General features: G+C 41.4%; 1 protein-coding gene across 1 annotated transcript in view; it reads left to right on the top strand.

Annotated features, from left to right (window-relative positions):
- uvrag (UV radiation resistance associated gene) overlaps positions 1 to 27,777 on the top strand; it is a 117,794-nt gene that overhangs the window by 20,191 nt on the left and 69,826 nt on the right. The window contains exons 7-11 of the mRNA XM_078172342.1: positions 1,386 to 1,491; positions 7,110 to 7,236; positions 18,422 to 18,506; positions 22,252 to 22,339; positions 24,065 to 24,125. Of these exons, the coding sequence (XP_078028468.1) occupies positions 1,386 to 1,491; positions 7,110 to 7,236; positions 18,422 to 18,506; positions 22,252 to 22,339; positions 24,065 to 24,125 (467 nt within the window). The remainder of the gene's footprint in view (positions 1 to 1,385; positions 1,492 to 7,109; positions 7,237 to 18,421; positions 18,507 to 22,251; positions 22,340 to 24,064; positions 24,126 to 27,777) is intronic.

A 27,777-nucleotide genomic window follows, 5' to 3' on the forward strand; every position in this document is an offset into this window, starting at 1 on the left:
AATCACCTAAACAGATGAAGCTGTCAAAACAGATTTACCCTGATGTTCCAAAGGACTATCTCCAACTGCTATCGCTGTCACCTGAGACAGATTAAAAAATGTGTGCCGAAAACATGCAATGATTTTCCCGTAGGACTCCTCCCCAAAGCTCTGTTTACATCGTCATAGAAACATTTTTTGTTCCCGGTTGGTTGCCAAGAAGAGGCAATAATATCCAGAGTCGACTGTGTGAGTTTCATGACAAAAAAGCCCCCGAGGATTTGTAAAATGACCCCACCAAGCTGGAACCCTGTTAGAAAGAGCCTCTTACACTAAACCCACTCAAGAGGCAATTTCTTGAAGACTCAAAGCAAGTGCATACCTAAGGAAAGCCCTATTCACGTCACCCTCATGACTCAAACCACAGGGCTAGGGCTACTAGGAGTGAAAGAAACATGCTATCAAGAAGAGCTATTTACATCTTAATGTTGGCTCCAGATCGTTGACCCGTTCTGTATCCATCATGAAAGAAATGTAATCATTACTGTGCAATCCAGTTTTCATGGCACATGAATGGCATTGAGACATTTAGCAAGAAGTGGATGATCTAACCTCAGTCTGACAGTATGATTTTAAATTGCCAGATCCACCGTTTGTCTGTCCTCTGTAACTCATTCCCAACATGTGGGCATGTCGTCCATAGTTTATTGTTGACGTCCCTTTGGTTGTGTTGCAGGGGCGGTTTGTCTGTCTTTCTATGGGCTCTGGACTTGAAGAAAACATCCTTGGAAGTTAATTGACCCTGTGATTGATGGTCTAAATAATGCGCTGGCTTGTCTTTTGTGTCCTTGAACAGATGGGTTCAGGTCTATCAGACAACGTTTGATCTCATATTGTGGTTAGATTATTAGGAATTACTTATTGATTGATTCAACTTTTGTTGTGGTATTCATGGTTTGTGGTGTTTAAGAATGTGATCAGTCTGGTCAAATGAACTGTAGACTTTTATTATTAGGAATGTTCTCAGTATTGTTTTTGTCCTTTGTATTAATGTCCAAACTTGTCATTAACTTCAACAGTTTATAAGAATCAGCAGTTGGGCTGGAACAATGATGATCAGCGTCAGTAAATCAGAAAAAGACACAAGGAGGGATAACAAACACACTGCACAATGACTCTTCCACATGGGGACAATCATGATTCTTACGATGTCCGCCAAACAGACACAATACAGTAAACATCCAAGTCAAATGAAATGATTTGCTGGTGTAGTCATAACACTGACACAGTCAATTTAATGGCCACTTGGAAATGCATTTTCAACATGCGGTTGTTCTTGTGGTCCAATATGTGGTTACGGACGGTGATCCGGATGGTGACTTTGTCTTCTTCTTCCTCAACTGCAGGCTTCACACAGCCCAGAGAGCCATTAAGCAGACCCAAGTGACAGTCCAGAAGATTGGGAAGGAGATCGAAGAGAAGCTGAGGACGACGGCGACCTGCACAGAACGGGTGAGAGCTGTCACCCATCAGCAGCAAATTTTCGCTCATCAGCAACATGCTTTTAAGTCAGCAGCAGTGTTTAAGCCACTTATTTATTGTTCTTCTAGAGTTGTTGCAGTTTTGTACTCTTAATTTGATTTGATTTTTATTCAACACTTTGTGAAGGCAATTGACAGATTTAATTACATCTAGTTTTAATATTTAGTTAAGTTTTAGTCAACTGTTACAACCCTTGTTTCATTATCTATTATCTTATGTGATGTCAGCACGAGTGGAATTTCATGTGTTAAGAAAATGTATTAAGATGAGGTGCAGTTTAAGATTTGGTGTTTTCTTGAGGGAGCAGCAATCGCTGTGATCAGCAGGAACAGGCCTATTGGCTTCGGCGCTAACAACAAACACCAGCAGTGCTGCACTAAATACTTGGGAGCAGTAAGCAGTGAGATTTGAGAGCTTGTATCACCCAAATCCCCAGGCGTAATTGTAATGTAAAGTAATGTGAGATGTAATTATACCCTTTGGGTAGCTTTGGTATCTTTCTATTTTGATGGCTCAACTGAAAAATGAAGAGAGCAATATCCCGTCGGCCTAGATGATAACACTGACCAAAATCCACTGTTTATGTTTTCACCTCCTGTCATATCCTCGGCTAGGATCCACAGCAAAAGCAAGAAAGCATATTTAACATTTTTGGAATTGGCAGCCACACAGCTGTGAAAACGGAGCACTGATCCCAGGTTTGACATTGTGTTTATTGTAAACATTCACTTCAAAAGCATCCCGTCTCTTCTGCTGTTATAAAAGCCCCGAGGCAGTGACACTTTGGTGTTCTCATCCTCCAGGTCGACTTGGCTTTGGAAAAAGTGCAGCTGGGATATTTTTGTGTTCACCCAGCGCTTCATACATACAAGACATACATACATAGAAATAAAATGTATAGAAAGGACATTGAACTGTCTGCTGTGGTCAGACTAGTTCAAAAGGCAGTAGTGATTCTTGTTAGTTGTCATGGTGACAACACGTCAGTGGGTCGTAAAGTGTGTCACACACTAGTTAGAGAACTCTGTTTTGGCCTATTCTTACACATATTTCCTGTATTAAACAGAAAAATTAACCATTCACCAATCGTTGCCTTGTTAACTTATTGTAAAAGACACTTCATTTAAACTCGACAGAAAAAAAACCTCACCAAAACTGTCAAAGTTAGTCATTATTCCACTGTTCCGACAACCACCAGCTCTGGTTTAGGTGAGATAAATACTTAATTCACAGAGTTAGGCCCTATTTTACGGGACTAGTATTACCTGGGGACCTCATGCGATTTAGAAATTACCCCCCTACGTCTGTGCTTTGTGCTGCGCATTCACTTGGGATGAGCACAACACAAAAAGACTACACAGCACACCTAACTAGAGGTCAACCGAAGAGGTAAAGCTGTCTTACATTAGTTAACTTCATTTAAATCATACAAATTATCTAAAGCACACATTACCTTGTATTTGCATGTGGGTTACTACATGCAAAAGCCTTACGGTCGTACCCATGTGACAAGTGGAGATTACGGCTATCAGCCACTATCGGAGCCTGTTCCACCATTAACAATAGTTTATATATCAAATCCTGTCAGAGCTGATTAATTGGCCAAATGGATGAATCGGTCGACCTAACGCTAATTTAGGGGGTTAATCTCCTTTTTTCTTTTAAATGTATGTTAAACAAACAGAAATGATTTAACCACATGTTATCGAATGTCATCCATCGCATCATCTTTTGAGATTTTACTCTTTCTGATAGATTTGAGCTTGATTTTTCTGCAAACGGGGCTCCATGCTGTGTGGCTAGATGAGCCCCCTACACCCAAAATGCTGTTTATGATTGCTTACCAAGCATCTGTAATTCTTGATGGGGAAAGAGGCAGAAACGAGGTGCAGAGAAAATAGAAAACCCAAATACGACCCCGAATCACTGAGATGCCAGTTCGAACATGACTGTTATCTTACGACCTCTGTGTTTGGCGAATATGGTAGAAAATTTAAGGCGGAATTCTCACGTGAAAAATAAATTTGCACACGGTTAAGAACACAGATGACCTCCCCAATTATTAGAAATTACCAGAGGTCCCTAGGTAATACTGGTCCCGTGCGAACAAGGCTGTAGATGTAAAAATATGCTGCTCTGCACGCTGTTAAGTTTCTCTTTGCATCTTATATGGAACTTAGCCCACTACAACGGTTGCAGTGGCAGTGGTACACATAAAAATGGCTGCTGCTGTAACCATTCTGCCACACTGAATTGAATGGGAATGTCAACTCTGACACTATTTTTATGGTTTCAAATCTACAGGAGACTGTGTGTTTTATGTGTGTCTGCACAGACACCAATTTAAAGGCTCTGAATGCCTCTTTACAGTGCCTCTTTAGACAGCTGTTACAGCTGTTGCTTTCCATCATGCGCTCATCGGCTTTTGATATGGCTCATTGTATTGTTCCTTTCCCCAGACCTTCACCCTACCTAAAGTGGCTCCACTATAGCCCTTTCAAGCCTTCCCGCAAAAACATTGAGGCTCCATTCTTTTGCCACAAAGGATCCCTTTCAAAAACTTGTCTCAGATATTTCCCCCTCAGTCAAACATTCCTCAAAACCCTTTTCAGAGCTCACATCAGCTAATAAATCACATAATCCTCGTCCTCTACCTTTCCGTTAAAAAAATCCCAGCAAGAGTGAGTGGAGCATTGTGTGGCTCTTCTAAGGGTTTCCCTCTTTGCCTTTGGAGAGCTCAGTACTATCCTTCTGTGCGCGTCATAGTGAGCACGGATCAAAGGGGGACAGAGTGGAGGCCACCAGCCCAAGCGCATGGCCCTTTCGCCCTCTCACCCACACTCTGCCATTAATCTGCTGGGTTATAACGCGCTCCCCCCACGCCTGCTGCTTATTTACTCAGCTGACCCACTGCTGTTTGATGTTATGTTCAATTGGAGTCAGACGGGTCCTGGTGGTCGGTTACAGTCTCACACACACACCGACATGTTTTTGACCCACTTTGTCAACTGCGTCGCTCAGTGAAAGTGTAGGAGGTTCACAGTTCGTGCCAAAGCCAGTGGTGGTTAACATGCAAGCATCAGGAGAAGCATCGGAGAGATGGAGGCTCTATCAGTCTTCTCTCAGCGACTGATACCCCTCTCTGTTTTTGCAGCAAAGCCCTCAGAAGTCTTCAACAAGAAGCATATCTGTGTTTCCTCTGATCCAGGCCCTGATCACTATCTAAATGTATGTGTGTGTGATACCACAGTCCCTGCTCGCAAACTTCAGGATGAATAACAAGGCTGAATCTCTGTTATCCTGCCAGCAAGCTCTCTCCCTCCCAACTCTTCATTATCCATGTCATTCTCTGCTGAATCTCCATCCACGTAGTCCCTAGGCGTCACCTCTTAAATCTCTCTGTGCATGTTTTGAAGTTGCGTGGAATCTGTTCGTCCCAACTTACCATTTTTCATTGTAAGTTTCTGTTAACCTAAAATCTCTCCCCTTCATCTACTGTGTACCATATCCACATCACTCCATGTATCCTTAGTGCTGTTCCTCATTAGATGGTTAGCCCACTGCAGGCTCCACCTCTACCAGATAGAGACGTGAAGCCCAATGAAGGGACACCCAATAGAGAGGGCAGGATGTTAACTAATGACTAGACCCTGTTGCTGCTGCTGAGTGAGAGACACACCAGTTAACGGGCTCTGATTATGTCCACACCTGCAGCCTGCTTCACTGGTGTTCCTACATAAACCATATTAAACCTATATTTTTGATGCTGAAATGCATCTACTGGTTGGAGAGTGATTAATTAAACCGTTACTTTGCTGATTTTCAACCAGCTTTGTATCACAACAATGAGCGTAATATGTGTTAATTAATTATAGTAAACTGTCCTCGATCTTACCAGCACCCAGATCTCCCCGCTCAAATCTTCATTTGGCAAATCTTCACTTCTCTCAGGCTGTTGCTCGAACTACAGATTGTACTTCTGCATTTTTGTATTGCTCAACCACCCTGGAATAGAAAGGTTACAGAAGCAGATCAAGAGAGAGATCTGCCCCTCACGCTGTCTCTCAAATGCAGATGAAACTGAGATCAAATGGTAAAACTAGACAGTGCTGAGTATGGGTGTGCGATATGGTCCTTAAATAATATCACAATATTTCAGGGTATTTTTGTGAGAACTGTATTCTTGACGATAGGACAAATTCGTAAAAAAAAAAACCCCACAAACAAACAAAATAAAATAAAAACACACAAATATATGTATGTGTATGTATATATATATATATATATATATATATATATATATATATATATATATAATTAATTGAAGATGATAGAATTGCAACAAAATAAGAGATATAGTTTTACAGTTTGCCTTCAAATATTCAGTAAAACTAAAATGATCTGTCATTTCTTTAGTTTGTGAACAACAATAGTAACTTGAAGTGAGATTCAGTCACTAAAAGAGTCTGAGTCTGAGAAGTCCGGGGCTGTTCATAAAACATTTCTTGCCTAAAATGTTTTCAGAAACATATTTTAGCTTACTGTTTAGAAGCCATAGTCGGCGGCACGGTGGTGCAGTGGTTAGCATTGTTGCCTCACAGCAAGAGGGTTCCTGATTCGAACCCAGGGTGGAGGTTTCTGTGTGGAGTTTGCATGTTCTCCCTGTGTCAGCGTGGGTTTTCTCTGGGTACTCCAGCTTCCTCCCACAGTCCAAAGACATGCAGGTTAATTGGTGACTCTAAATTGTCCGTAGGTGTGAATGTGAGTGTGAATGGTTGTCTGTTTCTATGTGTCAGCCCTGTGATAGTCTGATGACCTGTCCAGGGTGTACCCCGCCTCTCACCCAATGTCAGCTGGGATAGGCTCCAGCCCCCCCTGCGAGTTACGAACATGGATCGATGTGTAAACATAGACTGAAAAAAAGTGAGATCAAACAGTGAAACTAAGCAGTGCTGATCAAATATGAACCAAGATTCTGTTACTGCATCGCCTGCTTCTTGCCACAGTCATTTTCCTGTTTTCTTTGGTCATGTCTTTCTACTGCAAAGACAGCCCATTTTCATGAAAAAACCCCATCTTTCCAGCAGTAACCATGAATTCTGTAATTGCCACTTATGTGCTCCAACTATTTACTTGGACTATCATATATGTCTGCTGTTTTTGATAAACTGAATTTCAGGCAAGGCAAATATCCAAAGGTTAAAGCGCTGCTTGTGGTAGTCGTTGCGCCATTCCGATGACTTGGGCTCATTACTAAACCTTTCTACCTGTAATGCTGATCTCAGGGCTCAGTGAAATGTTTTCAATTGCCCAGTCCTTCACCGTGGTTCTTGTCCTCAGTTGTCGACAGCGGATTCTGGATTATTGACGGCAAGAATTAGCTCAGTAGATGAGCATTAAATCAGTGTGACATGGGATCAGCCTGCGAAAACATAGCTTGTTTTTGAGGGAGCTATTTAGGAATTTAAGGGTCTTTATGAAGGGTAATAAACACAAAAAAAATTGCTGTGACCACATACTAAATATTTCCCTTCATCCTCTTTCCTTGTTTTCTCTCCGTATCATTCTCTCCTGTGTGCTCTGAGCAGAAGAAAGAGCGAGAGTGCATGCAGCTGCGTATAGCCGTGCTGCGCAGTGAGCTGCAACGGCAGAGGAAGGCACTTGGCAGGGAGATAGATCTGCGGCAGAAGGAGAGGACACAGCTTCAGAAGAAAGGTAAAGCCAGTGGGTGCACACACAACACTTGGACTGATGCACCTATTAACACCACACTACATGTTTTATTGTTGTAAGCTTTGTTCCGATGAAAGGTGGTGATGGAATGATTTGAATTGCCCTTTTTACCTTTTGCACACACAATACGATGATGGGTTTTTTGACTCATTCACACAGAAAATATAATCTGTTGTTTCAGCTACAAGCAACTTAGCAACAATGTGAATAAATATACACACAAGGGCACATATTGATGTATATATTCAGCACACTAGATCAACATTTTACCCCCATATAATAGCTCTAGCAAACATGACTAGACTGGTGGCAATAGCAATGAAAGAGGTGTTGCATAAGTATCATGTGAGATGATCAGTCTGTCCTGCTGCAATATTTCTTGTCTCCAGTGGTGCTGCGACTCAAAAGCTTGTGTAAGTGGACTTAATATAATGATAAAAACACATGCAGCAAATTCCACTAAAATCCCCAGCCATTTCATGATTAATTACACGGCTTTGTTGCAGCTACTAATAGATAATAAAACAAAGAAAATAAATGGAATCGAGTGTTGCTACGACAGGTTACTCATGATTTTGTCTGTATTACAGAGGGCACAGGCCCAGCCAGGATATTTTTCAGTTTTTAGTTAGAATGGAACAGTAATTCCCTTTCAGTGTAGCTTATTGAAATAAATAGTTTCAGGAGTTTTCTTCTGTACACCCTTTGTAACATGCTCAGTTGCATCTCTCTACAGTTAAATCAAGTATCCCAAATCCGTGCTGTTATGTAAAAGTGTAAAAGTATTCTCCCACAGCCAGACCTATCTCCACATTTCGTTTTAGCGCTGTGCGTAAAACAACGACATGATGGGTTTAACCAGACCTTTGTCCAGCGCTGGCACAGCACTAGATAGGTCTGGCTATGTGAGAATGCCATTTACTGATAAAAGCAAGTTAAAGATTATTACAAAGCAGATTCTCACTGCGCCTATTAGACTATCAATTCAGTTATTTAAATACTGTTCATATTATGTGTTAAATTTGCTAGATTTACCATTTTGTCACTTTCAACATGTGATTTTATTGTAAAGGAAACTGTAAATCTTAAACACATCAGACACAGTGCTGTCTGACAGCAGCAGGTAGACTGTGTGTGTGCTGTATTACCTGTTCATTTTGGAGTACAGTAGAGAGTGTTGTCACATACAGGAAACCTCTGTCACGCTCCCAGTCAGAGGGTTGGAGTCACTCAACACACACATATGTACCCAATAATGTACAGTATATAGAGCCATTCCTGTGGTTTTGGCAGCCTGTGCCAGGCCGCTAAGGCGACAGTGTTTGTGCAGTGGTGTCATTTAGTTAACCCTGTGAAGTCTGCAGCTCCTGACTCTGATGTCAGAGAGCTGAGGAGGGTTTTACTGCTGCCTGTTGCTGTTCAGAGGAAAATAAAAGGGCAGTGTTAGTGAAGCTTGGGTTGACAAATGTCCACACACACATAAACCCAAATACATATACAGTTGTACACTGGTGTGCTTAATACCGAGCACTGTTTACTCTTGTTTTTTTGCATGTATCTCAGACTAATTTCAGTGTGTTCTTTGGTGGCTGCAGCACATGAACCTTTTGTTTCTTAGCTTTAAGGACTATTTAATATAATAAAAGTTAATATTTAGTAGCATACACCTATAACATTGTACAATGAAGGCCGATTCATGGTAAGTCACGCAACCCTTTTGGAAAGTGTTGCCACACAGAAGCTACAGTTGTGCATCGTTTTTAATTTATGCTATAGTGAAAGGTTTCAGCCATCTCTGTGGCAACCAGTGACCCCGTGTTTTTTTTACACAGTTTATTTCTGTCACATTTAGTGAAGCACAGAAAGCTGTTTAAATCACACAAATATCCAGCTGTATGTGTCTTGAACTTATTAACTCTTTCTACATTGATTGGTTGGCTCCCAGTCTGTCTGTGAGCAACTTACATTGCTATATCCAGACTGACATATTCATCATTTTCATAGCCAGTGCACATGTTATATAAGGAGAAAATGTGCTTGTGCCTATTTGTACGCCCGTAGGTTTGATCAGGCGCATTGTTGGCTTATTTCTGTCATCTATCTGCCATGTAAATAGCAGTCCACCAGGTGCAGGTTCACCTGGCTTTTAAAGGGAATGGGAGATGACACTCAAAGTGGTTGAATTCATGTTACATCCAAAACACATCTATGATAAATTAAAGGACTAAGTACAACCCCTTTGCCCCTTGCGCTTTACTTTCTGCCCTGATTAAACCGTTTAACTAGACAAGGTGGAGTTAGACACCTAAATGCATCTGCACCATGCACTTTAGACCATGCACTATAGAGTGTTTAAAAGGGCCCACTGCCTTGTGTCAGTAAGATCAGCTTGCTCTTTGGCCAAAGGGCAGCAGCACCTGAGCCACCAACTTGAGGAGGGGATTGGTAATGATTAGAATGTAGTCTGCGCATGCATGCAGACACACAAAAAAGACGGCACTAAGAGGGGGTTCACAGAGAAGTTTCCTTTGTGCTGCGATTCTAAAGAAAAAGGCCGTTAATCCTTTGCCTCTGTACCTGTCACCACTTCGTCTACAGCCAAAAGAACTCGCTGCTCTCCCTCTCTGCAGCTCATTGATGGCTTTTTTCCAGACTGGACAAGTGCTTATTAAGAAACAGAAGAAAAAATTCCTTCAGCTGGTTAAAGAGGGAAAAGGTATTTTGGGATAAATTGAAATGCTGCAGCTGAATAGGGCTTGCTGAAAATCTTGTTGTTTTTTCCCAGACTCATAACTCAAAAGCTAAAAGCCATATGCTTCTGAGCTCTGCTGTACTTCCAGCTTGTTGTTTAACTCTTCCAATCAGCCTGCACGTATTCGTTTGTTTCACTATCGGAAAAAAGCCCTGCGTTAATTACAGACAGGATGCTCTCGGAGTCAGGTGTTTACAGTATTTCATACAGCAGCAGATTTTGTGTCTGATTATATTTAGATTGGCACCACAACGTGTTTGTTTCATCTGATCTCATCTGTCATTTTGGAGACGATGATTTTATCAATTGTAGCTTAAATTTCAGTTTGAAAACTTTCCTCTGAAGACTCTATCAGCTCGTCTGTCAAAACACACACAAACAAGAAGAAGCAAATTTGGTCCCATTCAATCATACAGATTACTCATCAGACACACTGGTGGCTAAGCTACGGACGCATGATTTATAAACCCACGTAATGTTCAATGTTGATTCAATTAGAAGCAAGTGTTTCATTTGCTGAATTTTCACACATTCCAGTGCTTATTAAACACAGATTTCTTTTTAAGTTTTATTGACAGTTTAACAGTATGTGCAAGTACATTGCTATGCCATATATCCCCAGAGGGCATCCCGTATGGACTGTTAACCTCCATTCTTGGGCATGTTTTTTAGGATCTCATCTGTACCTGGCTGTGTGGTCCTAGGGCCCATTAGCGAGTAACTCTTATCAACCTGTTATTCGCAGGAAACTAGCCTCTCTTTAAAAACAAGCGGCCCAGAAAACCCAAACATCCAGTTGGGGTTCTGCAGGTGTGTGTGTGTCTGCACTTGAGCTGGCGGAGATGAAAGTTGGGTGTCCACATTTTTGTAAAGTAACTATTAGAATGTTGTTGCCGACTTGCTGATGTCTATTCAGTGTTCGTCTTTGTTCACGTGTGTGCGCTCCCTCTTTGCCATCCTGGACAGCGTTAGCATAATAAGCACTGAAAAACATCAGCAGTCGGTATCGTCCTGATGACAGGTTAACGACTAGCTGTTCAATGCCCACTGATTTACAGTGATGGCAGTGAAATCATAGCAGAAGTGTAGACTTGAGAAAAGCTTTTGTTTTTCCACGTCTCCTGCAAATGCATACATGCTCACGCTAAGTCCACTGCATGTCTCTCACACAATCCATAACTGAGGACATATGAGCATGACCACAGGTCTTGCCTTTTTTACGGCTGTGAATTTTAAAGTAAAAAGTCTTTCTTTCCTCCCCCCAGAATTAATGGGCTTGGTTTTGGTGGGGTCACACTCTTGTCACAATTTCCTCCAGTCTAATTTCCCTCCTTCCACCTTGAGCAGATGACATAAATCAGGTCCGTGAACGGCGTTTATTGTACTTAGTAACGGTAGTTATTCTCACGCTCTGTAACAGAGCCAGGGCTCCCGACCAATAAATGTCAGTGGTTGGGTTCCTCGAGTGTAAGGAGCACATTTTTGTGAAGGTATGGTGTGAGGAGGTATTTGTCACCTCAGAGAAAAGGTCTCATATTGAAGCTATCATCATTAGGGCTCCTTTAGTAGCAGCTTTGCACATTCCCTTCAGCTGGCTGCCATCTTGACTGACGATAAGGGTTGACAGTTGCGGCAGTCAAACACTCTGTGTAGTGACTCGTTAGGATGTCTTTCTATGTTTTTCCTGCTTTTTTTGTCAACCCCCCCCCCGACATTCCACTCTGTCTGTATGTCACAGACCAACTTTTTCCTCACATAGCATGAAGAGCCTTGGTTTAAAACAGTTCTGTTCTGATAGATATTTTAATTTGGAAACAAAGACAAGTAGACAAGTTCTTACCTGTTGTTTTCAAACATGCAGCATTCAAGATGGTCTCCTTTAAAGGGACAGTTCACCTTTGTCTCACCTGTGGTAAGATTTATCAACCCAGACTGTTTTGGTGTGAGTTGCAGAGTGTTGGAGATATTGGCCGTAGAGATGTCTGCCTTCTCTTCAATATAATGGAACTAGATGGCACTCTGCTTGTCGTGCTTAAAGGGCCAGAAACATACATTTGAACAACTCAACAGCAATGTCTCTTTCCAGAGATCATGACCTGGTTACTCAAAATAATCCACAGACCTTGTTGTGAGCAGTTTCATGTACGAACTATTTTCTTCCTGTCAAAACTACAACTGCCAACTGGTTGATGGGTGTAGTTCAGTAGAATAAAAAATAGTTCCTACATGAAACTGCTCACAACAAGGTCTGTGATTCTAACTGGGTCATGAATTCTAGAAAGAGACATTGCTGTTGAGTTTTTCAATTGTATTTTTTGGTACTTAAGGCACCACAAGCTGAGTGCCATCTAGTTTCTTTATACTGGAGAGAAGGCAGACATCTCTACGCCGCTCTCTCCAACACTCTGCAACTCACACCAAAACAATCTAGACTGATAATTAACACTGCAGGCACGAGGCAAGATATATATTTTTAATTCGGGGGTGAACTTTCCCTTTAACGTCCTTTATAATTATTGAACTTTCATAATGCACTTTTCCCCAGACACTGGTATAGTTGTCTTTTTTTGGAAAGTGTTTCATAGTGCTCTTTAGCTCATTCCATTAGTTGTGTTACTTTGTGGTTCTGTTTTGAGTTCACTCTATACTCCAGCCTTTTTTATTTCCACCGTTTTACAAGTTTCCATTAAATGCTACATGGATTAAAGATCACTTGATAATGATATTGCAAAGTGAAACTGAACACCACAATGTTTTTAATAAGCTGTTAGATCATTTACAGTTTTAATGTGAAGCAGATTATATGCGCCCTTAAAGATTCTGTATGTGGGATTTTATCATGAACATTTTGCAGTGTAATTTATAATGAGAACTGTTTTCCAATAGTTCCAGCGATAAGTTGTTTTTTGTTTAATTTGGACAAATATTATTTTCTTTTAATTGTATACTCACAAGTTACTGATGATCAAAATCATTTTGATAAGAAAGCAGTCATTTCTTTGAGGCTTTTGCATCTCTTGCAGTGGGAAGTGAAGGCAGATTTTCCTGTAAGTTTAAATCACTCTAGCCTCTGTGCATTAGCTGATGTTATTTCATGTGGACTGTCATTGTGAGTGACACTAACTCCCACATCAGAGTCACTATTAATGCCATTACAGGAACAGTAACGCACTGAGGTCTGGCCAGTCTGAACAAAACCTTAAACCAGCAGAGTGGTTCTCCACTTTGCAGCTTGGTTTCCTTCAGAATCCCACAAACCCTGCTGTCTGGTGCCAGAAGGACCTTATTGGGCTTTTCCATTGGCACTTTTGGCCATGCAGAGTCAAACCATACCGCCTTAATTTGCGTTTCCATTACCAGTTTCAATGCACACAGTTTGGCCAAGTGGCGCCCAAGGTGGCCCAGGCTTTTAAGTCAGGCCAGTGTGCGCCTGACTGCTTTCAAGCGGGTTGCAGTTATGTCAGATAGGTTTTGTCATCTTTATTAAATAAAGTACCGTCAGAAGAGTGACGCATATTTCATATCCTGCAGATAATTTAATTAACTGTGCCACTCAAAGGTTACAAGCAACTTTGAAGGTGTAATGTTTTCTTGCATGTTGTCGTAGTGCATCAACAACTAAATTAAATGTCAATATGACAATTTTGACAATTCAATTTTTTTGTGGCTCACTTGCATGACGTACACTTTAGTGATGATTGGGTCTTCCAGAGCTTAAGAAATGTATATGAATTTCACCTGGATTATGAGACCTACGAATATACTACTTCCTCACTTGGAGAAAAAAGTGGTGGATTGATGTTCTCCAGCAGAACTACATATGCTTCTGAAGCCCAGTTCAGACCAAAGATTCGTGACAAGACGAGTTGAAACATGCAACTACTTGCAGTGTGCCCTTCTGTAGCGTTCTAAAAACCTGCCGCTTCACACCAGTCCCATTAGATGAGACAGTGTATCATCTCCATGCAACAATTCTGTACTTCCGTTCTGATTTCCAGCTTTTCAGGCTTATCTTGTGGCTGAATATAATTTGAATAATTTTAAAATATGAATGAGGATAGTGAAGTGGTTAAAAACAGAAACAAAATGAGCATCAGAGGGACAGTATTCATAATAAATACGCCACAATAATATAAGTAAGCAGTGCCAATTAATCAGTCAGTGAGAATGTGTTTGTGGGCGTTGCATAAGCACATACAGCGAGCAGCAGCAGCAGCGACCCACCATCTGACATTGACACACCGTGAGGATGGAAACAGAAGGCTCAGCAGGTACGGAGCACCTGCCGCAGCAAGCGAACACGCCGTCTGTGGTCATGTTGACTTGACCAGCGGGCCTTACTTCAAGTGGATTGGCTGTAGAAACAGGTGACATGCTAAAACCAGCCGCCGGTGATTTGACCAGCGGAGTTGCAGGTGACACCATCACCCAGCTTGAGTTGAGCTCAGACGACCAGTTGACACTGCTGCAACCTGTCTCTGCAACATTCTAAAACGATTTCGTCTTGTCATGAATCTTTGGTCTTAACTGGGCTTAAGACTAAGAAAGCTGGAGGAGATGGACATACGGCGTACGTTCAGATGACAGTAAGAAAGTTGTCGACCACAATAACACCAGCTGGACAGACAGACAAACATTCTATTAGTCCACAAGCATAAGCACGTCGTCAATCAAAGATACACAATCAGGCGGGTAGCCCTGTTGTGTGGAGATGCAAATCCCTGCCACGCTGGGCTGACGTGCTGAGTCAAACCGAGTCAAGCCAAGCCAGCACATATGTATGGAAAAGGCTGTTAATGTACATTCGCTCATGTTAATAATCAAAAAGCTATGGTGAGCTCCCCAACTGATTTATTGTCACATCATAATATTTCAACTTCAAATTCAAGTGGGAGAGCCTTGTAGCATTATAAAGCCATACCACATTTTGGATCCCAAACCCAACACTCATGTTTGATATAGAAGATAAGTGTTCTGATACACAAAAGGCCAGAATGCCGCATGCACGCTGACGTGGTATTCGCTGCAGTTTGTCTGTCCGTACCGCGATACCAACTGGAAGAGGTTAGAGGGATGAAAGGATGAGAAGATGGATGGAACAGATAGGACAAAGCTGGGCATTACATGAAAGCAAGAGCGCAGTACAGGCCCACGCAGTCGGTGTTAAAATATGTTTTCATGTCATCCCTCACAGCAGAGGGATGGCCTGTCTGATCTCTGTCTGACTCGATCCGTCTTCCTCACTAATCTGATGGAGATACCTCTGAGTACCTTTATTTTCTCTCTGCCTCTGCCTCTGTCAAGGTATCTCTTCTTCCACCCTTATGGTGTCAGTTTGAGCAGCATGGATGTGAATGGAAGTATGTGATAAGAATCAGGTCCTGTGATCCGTCTGATTAAAATGTGATTGAATCGTCTTTATTGCTCAAAACTTACTTTTCTGCCAGCTGCTGTCATTTGAACCATTTGACTGAGGATGGATTGCAGGTGTGACAAAACAAACACATTTCTTGTTTTTCTTTTAGTAGTTAACTCCCAGCATTATAGACATTGTAGACATTTACTTGTTTATTATCAATAGAAGAATGTAGTTATTGTGCATTTCATATTGTATTCTGTACCATGCAGCGTATACATACTGCTTCTATTATGTTAGACACATGGATTTACTGTAGTCTGCATTGCACCTTGAATTTTATTTTTATTTATTGCGTCTACTAGTTATGTGTAAATGATTAATGTCATTGCACACTGTCCTCTTATAAATCAAATACACTATACTGAACAAAGAATACAGGTGACAAGGGTAGGTTATTGAGAAGCAGAACTGTTTGTTGAAACTGATTGCAAGTTTCAAATAACAGGACGATCATCAATATACATCTCTCTCTCTCTCCTATACCTCTACTTTGCAGGTCATGCTCATATTTCAGTGCACATGTACAGTCCTTATGATATGGTCGACCAGAGCGAGTGCTTGAAAGCACATATAAAACTTCCGCCTTTTTATCTGTGTCACAGGAATTGTAAAGATCTGCTTATGATTCCGTTCTGCATTGTTTAACGTTGATTCACTCACCATAGAGAGTCTTTGAGATATGAAGGTGGAAACACTCACTGTAACTGTAACTTGACTGTAACTTTTTGTGTGCTGCTGTCTCGGCCAGGTCTCCCTTGTGAAAGAGATCGTTAATCTCAACGGGACGTACCTGGTTAAAAAAAAATAAAAATACTAGCCTGAAATAAGGTCTGTGGTTAACACAAGCTGAAGAGAGCTTCAGACATAAAGTTACATAAAATGTAACATAAAACCACAACATAAAACACGTGAGTTAATACCTCACTCGTGAATGTGAAGTTAATTTGCATCTTTAAGAAGGTGGTTTCTAATGTGGCTAATTGTGTTGGTGACGTAATGTCGTATGACCATAGTGCCGTCAGTTCATAGCCCAATTTTTACTTCTGTCAATTGCGTTTGCGCTCTAAAAATCATAAAAGTTATGTTCATGTGTGAAATTCGTCTGTCACAAAGCCTGTTTTACCCTACTTACTTTTTCTCAAAGTAACCAGGGCAATGCTAATGTTGAGACTGGCCAACAAATATCGCCATCCCTGCAGCGCTCTCTATTCTTGTACTCACAATGGATGGTTAAAAAAAAGGTCAAAGCAGATGCAGCAGAACCACAGATGTCATCTTTTTTATGTCACACACTTTCTTGTCAAACCCTCCACCTTCATTACCCACAATGCAGCTTGTTTGCAGACACTAGCCTGGAGCCTATTTGAGGAGTAGGCTACAGATGTCTGGTGAGCTCACTCCTTTTTGATTTGTTTTTTCAGTTTCAAACTTTCAGCCCGTACCGATGCTGACCTCACTTGCAGCAGTTAATCAGACTTCATGCAGCTACCTTTGGAGCCACTAAAGGCTCTATGTTGCTTTTTGAATGTACACAGTAGTACTCCCCAACACCTGTATACAGACTTTGATGTGTTCTTGTCCTCACCAAATTCCTCCTCCTCTTCCTGAGGGATGATTCAGCCCTCTTGAGTTAAATCTGAATACTGCGTATAGAGGCACCTGAAAAGCATCATCATCGTTTCACCGAGCCACCTCTCTTGGTTCATCTTACTGTGGAGGAGTGGTGACGTGACAACAGGTTTCTGCTACATGGCGTGGGTCTTTCCCTCGACATTGAGAGTGAGGCCAGCCACCTTGGGGAGAAACCTCATTACCGATGTTTATATTCACAGTCTGAGTGTAAAGCATATGTGATTTTTGGCAGGAAGAGCTTTGCTTTGTGGCTCTGCTCTCTCTACACTACGGTCCGATACGACAGCCACGGTCCTTTAGCTGTTGCACCTGATGGTCAGTCTCACAATCCTTTGAGACTCCTGAGAGAGAGACCCTGTAATTAGCACAGCAGTCCAAATGTTTTATAATTATCAAGGTCAGTCAGATTTATTTATACAGCTCATTTCATGACCAAAGGTGACTCAAATTATAAAAGTAATAAAAGCAAACAGGACAAAGAACAAAGGGTAAAACAATAAAAACAGAACAAACATCAAAAGCACTCAGAATAAACCAATAAAACAAATTACCAATAGTGGTCAGCATTGTCTCGGATCATCTGGCAAAGCACATACAGTTTTCCATACTTTTTTTTTTTTCTTTTTCAGCTTTAAACAAAGATAGAAAACTAAATAACCATCTTTCTGTTATTCTGGAGTGTGGGAGGAAAATGCAGGAAAAAATTTGTAGCAAATATGTGGTTTGGATATTTTAAATCGACAGTGTTGTCTCCCTGTTTAATAATAATTGGGACTGTATGTAATAATTGCTGCAAAACAAAATTAACTTATGTGCTAAAATTGAAAACATTATTTTTAATAGATTGGTTGTGTGTTAATGTGCATTAGATAGTTAAACCTCCTGTTTGTTTGAACCACGTGGAACCATAATTCATGTTTGTCTTGCATTTGTCTGCTACCCGTCCATATGTGAGGCTGTCTGAACGCAGATTACAGAAATATTCTGTTACAACTCTAATTAAACTTTGCTTCTTTTCCGGGTCTTTATGCTACACTGATGCATTGTCAGCTTGCCAATACTGCAGTTGCAAAACTTCCACAAGCTGTATCATCACCGTCCCTTATCTGTCAGACTTTATTTATTTGCCCAACTCTGTATTTACAGACTCTGACAAATCCTGTAATTTGCATACACATGTTGTTTGGTTTTATGTTGTGTCAAAAGGAAATGGTTTTTGGCCTGATGAAAAGAGCTGTTTGATCTTGCTTAAGTGTAACAGTGGATGGCAGCCAACCCAACACAAGCCCACCTGGCTGTTCAGATATAGCAGAACAGAACACACACCTAATAATTGACTCGTTTTTTCTTTCTGTCTCTGTCAGAGGAAGCGTTCTCCGCTCAGCACGAGAGTCTGAAGGAGGAGAAAGAATCTTTAACCAAGCTGCAGAAGGAATGCACTGCCAAGAGGTATGTATAAACCTGTAATTAGATATTGCTTTATGTCTGTGTAGAAAAAAATACTTTTGAAATGCATTTATCCCCATCTGACATTACCCAGAACCGGCTAAATGATGTGACCCCATGTGTTGCTCAATGGTATTGAATTGTGATGGAACTACACCCTGCTCCCTGCCTCCCACCTTACCCTTTCAAAACAAGGTGATGTTTTTACGGCTGGTGCTGTCTATTTATGTGTTCTTAACGGAGAGTTTGCACATTGTGCTAAAAAGCCTATTGGCCTGTGCTTGCCTTGGCCTGTGGGGAGACGTGTTCGGCGGGTGCCGACCCTGGATACAGCTTTGTTTGTTTGAGAAGTACCTGGCAGTCACTGAGGGTAAACCAGAGCCCCAGGAAGGCCAGCAGGGGCCAAGAGACCCAGCAAACAGGAAATTAACACCGACACTTGTACATCTGCCTAACATCCATTCTTTGGAAATATCCATGTCATTGATGTTTTTTCATGGAAATGCTTCTTTTTCATTTCACGTTTTTTCTCTTTACCTTTAGCTGGGGAAAGGTTATGCTGAGCATGCACACTTTTTCAGCCTTTCCACATTCCTGTTTAATATTTCACGGCTGCTCCTAAACAGCTTATCTCACAAAATAGGGGCTAAAAGGGATCAGTCAGGATCAGTCAGGCTTTCTCTAGTTAAAGGCCGAATCACACTATTTATTTACATTAACTTCTGGGTAGAAAATCCTCGCATCACTTACTTTAAAGTCAAATGGCCCTGAGCAGACCCTGCCTCAATTAGATAATTTTTAGCCACGTAAAAGAGGCCCACCAAAAAAATAAATAAAATAATAATAATGATATCAGTTAAAGTGTACATTGTATTTGGAATAATTTCATCACTTTACCTTGTTGTAAGACAGCCTTTTCCCACAGGAAATTAAAGCCGTTAAAGCAGTCATCAGACTCCATTGAGAAAAACAGTAATTTAACTTCACTGCTGCGTCAATCGGTTAGTGTGTAAGGTAAAGCAGAGCATATATTCAATAAGGCCTGTAACACACAATTATGCTGATGTTGATGTTTCTTAGGTGGCTAAAATCCGTTTTTGCTGCGACCCCGTCTACAGTAGCACATTGTTTACCTTCTGTGTTGTACATTTGGTTTATTAAAGACGATGGCAAAGCAAAAAAGTACATAAGATATGCACAACAGAAACGTAAAATAGGTCGGACCACAGCGTTTAAGTGTATATCTTTAAATGTTACAGTTACAACTGAAAACAACAACAGAAATCAACAAGTTTGCCGATTTTGCCACTTTATTAAGTACACCTTGGTAGTACCGGGTTGGACCCCTTTTGCCTTTAGAGCTGCCTTAATTCTTCGTAGCATAGATTCAACAAGAGATTTTGGTCCATATTAACATGATGACATCACACAGTTGCTGTTGTTGTTTCTAAGTCCCAGTAACATGTTAAACCAGCTCCTCATTGGTTACCAGTGGTTGAAAGTAACAAAGTAGAAGGTTTTTTACAGTACAGTTTTATGTACTTTACTAAAGTATTTCCATTGCTTTACTTTGTGCTTCTATTCCAATACATTTCAGGGGGAAATATTGTACATTGTACTTTTGCAGATCAAGATTAACATTAAAAACCTATTGTAAGCATATGAAATACAGAGCCTTACCAAAGGTTAAACCAGCGGTTACCAATTATGAACCCTTTCAATAAGGCAGTGTCTAGTAGGCCCCTTGTCATGTTTCAGATGTCAATGAGTTGTTAGCAGATCCACCAAAGGTTTGCCCTGTGAACCTCTCACGTGGTTTCATTTCGAGAACTGTTTCAGGCCAAATGTGGTAAAACTATCCAACTTTTATTCAACAAAAACAAAGTTTGAAGAAAAATCAGAAAATTGAATACAGGTTTGCAAATACAAATTTGTGTTGCAACACCTTTGAGCCTTTGGAGGTGCCTTATACCCTAATAAAATATCACGTGTCAGCATGCATATATCTGCTCACTTATGCCAGCTAACATGTAGATTCACACAAACTATTTTGCATACAGTGGAGGGGATGCATGAGTTTGCATGTTTTGGGAAAAGGGTTTGGGAAGGGCTTGCACCTTGGGCTCAACCATTTAGATGAAGCAAAGCCTGCTGAACACATGAGTGATTTCAGATCAAACGATCATTACACACCAATCTGTTTCCTCTTTCATAAAGCTGCCGCACACTGTGAAAGGGAAATGATAAGAGACTGCTAACCACAGGCAAAGCCAAATAGGAAATTTAAGTGTAAGGCGAGGAGCATGGATGGGAGGATGCATCACATTCAATAACCATTTTCCCCCCAAAATCCCTTTTCATCTGCATGAAACGATGGGCTATTACCCACAAGTAGTAGTGTAAGTATTGTAGAGGACACCCACACACCATTCACACAAAGCAGCAAATTATCTGTGTTACTCTGACAGTCAGGAACTGTGCGTAAATCCTGGAAGAGTCATGTTATATTTATTCATTTCAAGGCATGGCTTTTTTTAGCTGCAGAGATGTGATAGATGATTTACATTTGGAATTGGTTTCACACAACTTGATACTGGGTGGTAGGGCGGGTCACACGATTGTAAGATGGTGGCAGATGTAGGTCAGAGGGCTCTGCCTTCCAGCTGAAATTACGTCAAACAACCTCAGACCAGACCTTGTGCTTTAGTTGGCATCACTCCGTCTCGTTCTCATTGTTGAGCTCACAGTGCCCAGAGAGGATGCAGTAGAGGAGGTCGACGAGCTCATCAAACTGAGGTAGGCTGACCTTGCAGCCGATGCTTAACAACTTAGCTTAGCCACGTCGGTATCAAGGCTGCTCCGGGAAATAAGAGTTTGAGGCAAGGCCCACCGACAAGCAGTCAAAGACCTCTCCAGAGCTGCTCAAAAAGGTAGTTGTGGCTCTGGATGAAGAGAAAGGATTATGATGATGAAGTAGAGGGATATATCTCTATGATGACCAACTCTTCACCAGCTGTTTGAATCAAGAACACTTTTGTGTTCAGTTGTGGTCGGACAACACAGCGCACAGACAACTTGTTTTTGAGTAGAAGCAGACCCTTACAACTTGTTTCACATACAGGTCTGGTCTCATTTGAGGCACCCCTAGCAATATACTTGTATATGCACTCTCACACAGCGTTACCTTACTCAGTACTTGTCACTGCAAGGCAAACATTCAGACTTTATCACTTTTAACAGGCCATAATTGCCAAATGTTCTCCAGCCTGTTCTGATAATGGGACAAGCTGACCTGCACAACTATTAATGACTGCCCTATTATGGATATGAAATCACCGGTAATTTGACAGCTTTATCATTTGAATCGCAATAAATTGAGTCATTTAGCTCTCATCCATACAAGGACCAACATTAACTTGCTATCACACACTATTATGCACCTTAAGTAAAGTCTCCTGTCTGTTCGTCGTGAATCTTATATATATTTTAAACTGTAATTACCTTTATGCCTCACAGTGGGTCCCTGCGGAGCAGTAACCCGCCTGGATAATTTCTGCTGCTCATTTCCACTTCCTCCCATCTCTTCCAGCTGCACTCCTTCCCCCTACGATCTCATCTCTGCTCTTTCTCTAGTCCTTCCCTTGCCTGACCACTCCCAACGGCCTGCACTCGCAACTGCGGCCTCCTGTCTCCTTTTGCCAGCCGGTTACTCACTGTGTCGTCCATGTGTCTGGTTTTGTCTCCCCAGAGAGCAGTTCCTCAAGTCCAACGCTCAACTCACCTTCCGCTGTCGTCAGCTCCTGTCTGAGCTCTCCTACATCTACCCCATTGATGTGGTGAGTTGGACCTGATGGTACAACGCTGCACACTACATTGTTGACCAGGCAACTGCAAAGAATTATCTGGTTACGGAACTGGGGCTTTGATCAAGCACAAATGGTGCAGATAGTTATTTGTACAACCTTTCCAAAGTCATGTCTAATTCTGATGAATGTTATTTCTACTGCAGTGTTTCAGGAGGTCATCCAAAAGCATAACCTTTCTGTTTAACATCCCTGATAAATATAACAGTCATTCTTTTTTACTAAAAGATTTGGCATATTGACTTAAAACTTCAAGGGGCTGTTCACATGTGGCATCTAAGATTGTGTTGAAAACAGCAGTCTTACTGATTAATGTAGGGGTGGGTGATATATCGATTGAATTCGATGTATCGCGGCTTGTCACAGGATTCTATTTCTACTTTGCACGGAGCATTGGAACAAAAACAATTTCCCCCGGGGATTAATAAAGTATTCTGAATTTGAATGAATCTGAAAAAGTATATGTAAAATGACCATATCATTATCATCTAGTATAAATTGTCATGTCCTTTCTTTTAAGGCACCAGCTTGAAAATTGCTTTGGCATTTCGGTTCTTGGCTCTCTCTCTCTCAAAGACCCAAGTAGAAGGACTCAAAACATTAAACATCACACCCTCTCCCCTGCCCATCTAGACCACTGTCTCCTGGGCGATAGTGTGTGAGCAGGCGAGGCATGTGTTTTTGCAACCATGGAGCACCAGAGCGACAGAGTGGAAATATTATCAATATATATGAACTGGAGAACTGCACAGTGACTGAAGCCTCATTACGGCATCGCAGTTACACTTAAACAACTTTCTGCTAATTGCTAACTGCTAACATCTAACTGCTGACCAGGAGCTTCAAGGAGAAGAAATTACTCTGCATATGACCTTTAAATACCATAATTACAGTGTAGTTTGGAGGTGGAAGCATCTTGGTATGTGGCTATTTCTCTTTTCATGGTACGAGCTGAATCCAAATTATCAAAGGGAAGACGAATAGAGCTATGCACTAGGAATTTCTTGAGAAGAATCTGTGGCAAACCACCAGGATGATGATCAGGAGATGCAGGGGAATCTTCCGACAGGACAGTGATCCAAGACAAGCTGTAAAGGAGACTCTCTGTTGGTTTCCGAGGAGGAAATTGAAGGTGTTTGAATAGCCTAGTAAATCATCAGGCTAAAACCCGATAGAACATTTGTGGAACAAGCTGAAGATCAAGATTCACAAGCAGGTCCCTCAGAATCTTTTAGATTTAAAGTCAGTCTGTGTGAAAGAAAAGACCAAAATCATTGTGAACATTGTGACAGATCGTCATCTTGAAAGCTGGCATTGCAAACAAAAGCTTCTCCAACAATTATTGAATACATTTCTGTTGGTGTGTTCAATACTATTTTCCTGTGTTATTCCACTTTTTTTATGGATTGAAATGTTATGATGTCTTGATCTGTATAGTTTTATTGAGTTAATATCAATCGTGGACAAGCCCAAAACAAATAGACGTGTAGCCATGAATGCGGGATTGAATTTGTGTGTGCTCAAGACACAACATGTGAACGTCTCCTAAATGCTGACACCACTAGACATTGATGGAATGATTTACATCAAGCGCCTCTGTCAGTGGCAAAGCCTACATTTGATCCCACACAAGGTTTCATCCTGTCTGTGTCTGTTTATCATTGTCTCTAATATGAAACCTCTTATTTAACTCCACAGGCTAATCAGTCAGATTATGTCATCTGCGGAGTGAAGCTGCCAAACTCTGAAGACTTTCAAGGTAATTTATTATGTTCCTGCTGGTGTGTTTCAGGGTTAAAGGAGGATAAGCTGTGGTAAGACATGTTGAACAAATGCTTTGCCTCTGCTTTAATGCTTGTGGCTGTATGTAAATGCTTGGTGAATAGCAGCAAATTTGAAAGTTGATGATCTCATAGATACAGTATCTATGATATCATAAGTTTGGCTACTGTACATGGCAATTTGGCGTTACTGTGCTGCAGTATTATAGTCTTTAATGTGCTTAAATGACATAATTTTTATAATTACCGGTATGTCATCTTTATGCATAAAAGACATAATGACATAATTGTATCATCAACAGTTTTACTAGCTGGGAAAGGTTGATGTTCCTCTTAACTCTGGCTAGTTCTATACAATAAAAATCATAATGACAACTTCTCTCAGATACTGTGTGTGGGATAGGTTGGCAATGTAACCACTTACCTGCGGCAAAGACAGTCTCTGAATTCTTATTAACAGGCACACATGCACAAACCTCACTGGGTGTGTTTTCGTCACGTGTTTTTGTTTGTGTCCTTTTTTGTTCTCCTGACATTGGTTAATTTACATCAGTTGATTTCTCCTCTGCACAGTAAAAAGACATATGCAGTCAATTAATAAAATTTCAGCATTTCTGTGAGGGATGGCCGTCAGTACTTGATTTGGACATCAGTATTTGTTCAACGTACAGAGTAATTGCATTATTGATGTTTGGAAGGTTTTTGACAAAATAAACAGAATAAATATGCAGTGCAATATATGTAACATTAAACTTTGCTGATCTCTAGGGCTGCCCCCAACTAAGAATTTTCCTAGTAGACCAACAGTCGTCATTTAGGACCATTAGTTGACTAGTCGTCTGCGAATTTACAATACTGCTTTAATTATTAAATTATATATTTTGGGCGGGGCAGCACAATGGTTTGAGTTGAAGGTGTGAGAAAGAATAGTATCAGTAACATTGTTAACACTGTGCTACATTACAGAGAAATACAAAACCGTACTAATGAACCTTCATTAATATAGGCCTATATTTTATCTACAAGTGCACGTCACACACTGAGCGAGCCGCCTGTTAATGACGCTGTGGGCTAATGGGCATGTAGCTACTTCCATGTTTCAGATGATACGTCATGTTTGTAGTCGACCAATGAAGATGAGTTTACATATCACCTTGGGTTCGTCCTTCACCTTCTCAAAATGATCCCACACTTTGGATTTCCTGCCCAACATGTTATTAACTAGCCTGTGGAATAACCGCAGGTACCAGCCCTGGAAATTATGGGCTGTACACATCCCGCATCTTTAACAGCCTGGAAAACGTGAGGTCGGGCGCTGGGCGCTACTCTTACGTCTTTTTGTGCCAGCTTTCAAGAGCGCTGCAGCAGGTTGCGTCTGAGGTTACTAAGCAACCCTAACAAGCAATGAAATCTTCCTGACTAATGACTTTTCTGGTCGACTAATGTTTTTGACTATTCGGGGGCAGCCCTACTGATCTCTACAGTCTGTGCAGCACAGAAAGGTTGGCCTACTCTAACTTCCACCCACATTTTTGCTTAGGCCTTCATTTCGGAACCTGTTCTTACATCAGATTTCTATTCGTGAGTACTCAATAATAATTTAAAACAAGAGCCCCCTGTTCCTGCTGAAAGTAGTTTGCATTCCTCTGTTTTTTGAACACTTAGCCTCTCTGATCTTGTTGGATGCTAAAGGAGGAGTTGTTCAGTCTACCACAGTCTTATAGAGTCTTGTCACAAGATGCTTTTGTTATGGGTTCCACAACAACCACAATAACCACATGATGTAATATCAAAGACACAGTATAAGGCAACAGAACACTGAAAGAAAGTTTAGTCAGCAGGCAGTTTCAGCCACAAAGCCCTTGTTATCCTGCTGGTGTGGTAGGTAAGAGTAAGGGTCACGCTGTATGTGTCGTGATGAATGGAGTTTGCTGTTGCAGCAAGGGAAACTTGATGACTTCATGACCTCTCAGTAGCTCAGATGATTTGAGGGGGTTGCGGGTTAAATAGGTAATGAATGGTTATCTTTGGTCTGCAGCACTTGTCTAATACTGAGAACACACTTGCCACTTGTCCACTCAACATTCTCCAGCTCCCCCTCCCTCACAGCTGGTGAGACCCAGCAGGCCTCTGAACTCATAATTCAAAAATACCACTCCCAATCTCATCCGCTCCCCGCTGTCACACTCCACCTGTTTACATCTTTTAAGGGCACAGTGAAGTGCACAGTAGTGACAGCTAGCCCATTTGTGTTTGCAGCAATCACTTGTTCCCATAAGGTGGAGGCCTGTGTCTGCTTCTGCCTCCCAGTCCCACGTAGGTGGACACCTAGCAGTGAGTAAACAACTGAGCATGTGCTGTGGCAGAAGATACCAAGGCCTAACAGAGATCATCCTAATGCTTTTACTGCTAACCTACATTTTCCCGTTTGCCCATACCTCCTGGTTAGGTGGCTTGTGATTTGTGAAATGTAGAGATGAGCTATCATGCGATCCATATAGCCACTAATATTCACCCTTTATCATCACTGCTGTGACCATTACGGCCAATCCCCGCTGAAAGCGTTTTTAAAAGTGTTTGACGTCTGTCACTTGAGCATCTCAAGGAACGGGTACACTTCCATTTTATTGAGTCTATCAATCCACTCTGAGGTCACATGTCATCTCACTCAGAGTTTTTTAAGCTTCCAGTCTGTTTTTGTCGTGTTTAGTGAAGCCTAATTTGCATGGACAGTTGGTGAAACCACACAAACTTGCATGTTATGTATCATTCAGTGTCCCCTTTACATATCTGGGGGGTGTTGCAGGTCCGTGAATGCAACACAGGCAGAGCTCTCTATGAGTTTATGTTCCCCAGCAGTAGTTTGTGACTGGCGGCGTGGATAATTATTCTGTTGACCAGCTGTTTGTGAGTGAAAGCAAACCTTTAGACCCAGCAGAATGAACGGTTAAGTTTCACTTTCAATGCGCCTGACATTCTGCTGCTCCTTCTCTGTGCTCCACGCTCCAACAGTGGGGTGCTATAAATAACCAAATGATATATATATATATATATATTCCAGCAGTGCTCCTCATGAATGCTACAGTTCCAAAGATAGAAAGTCTGTTTATGGCAGCAGATGTTTTAATTGTGGCGAGCCGCCACTGTGGAATTAATGTGTGGGGAAACCCTGGTGTTACTAGCTCACTGATGCAGCAGCTATGACCCAAAAGTGGTGTGGTGATGTTGAGCGTGATGATCTAAACCTTTCGAGATTATGCCTGTACTACACACCTGTGGCATCTGGTTGTATTTCATGCAACTGAATGCTTCCAGTCACATGATGGGAATCAAATGAAGTACTGCTTTAATGGCACTGGTATTGGTACTGGTATCATAATTTTCTTAAGTGATACCGACCTACTAACACAGTTAATTTCTTCCCATGGAGCTGCCATGATAACTACTTTTCTGCAGTAAATGTCTGCTGTCAGTCAGCCTGGTGAAGGTAGGTTAGCTCTGGCTGAGACATTTATAAACGACTCAGTCAGTTTGGATTGGATGACAGGACGCTCGTGTGCTGCTAATGTCTCACTTATGTCTCGCTCTTAGTGGAGATTCACAGGTAGACATCTTGCAAATGCTGGTCCA

This window comes from Epinephelus lanceolatus, chromosome 11 (genome assembly GCF_041903045.1).
Source record: "Epinephelus lanceolatus isolate andai-2023 chromosome 11, ASM4190304v1, whole genome shotgun sequence".
NCBI lineage: Eukaryota > Metazoa > Chordata > Actinopteri > Perciformes > Serranidae > Epinephelus > Epinephelus lanceolatus.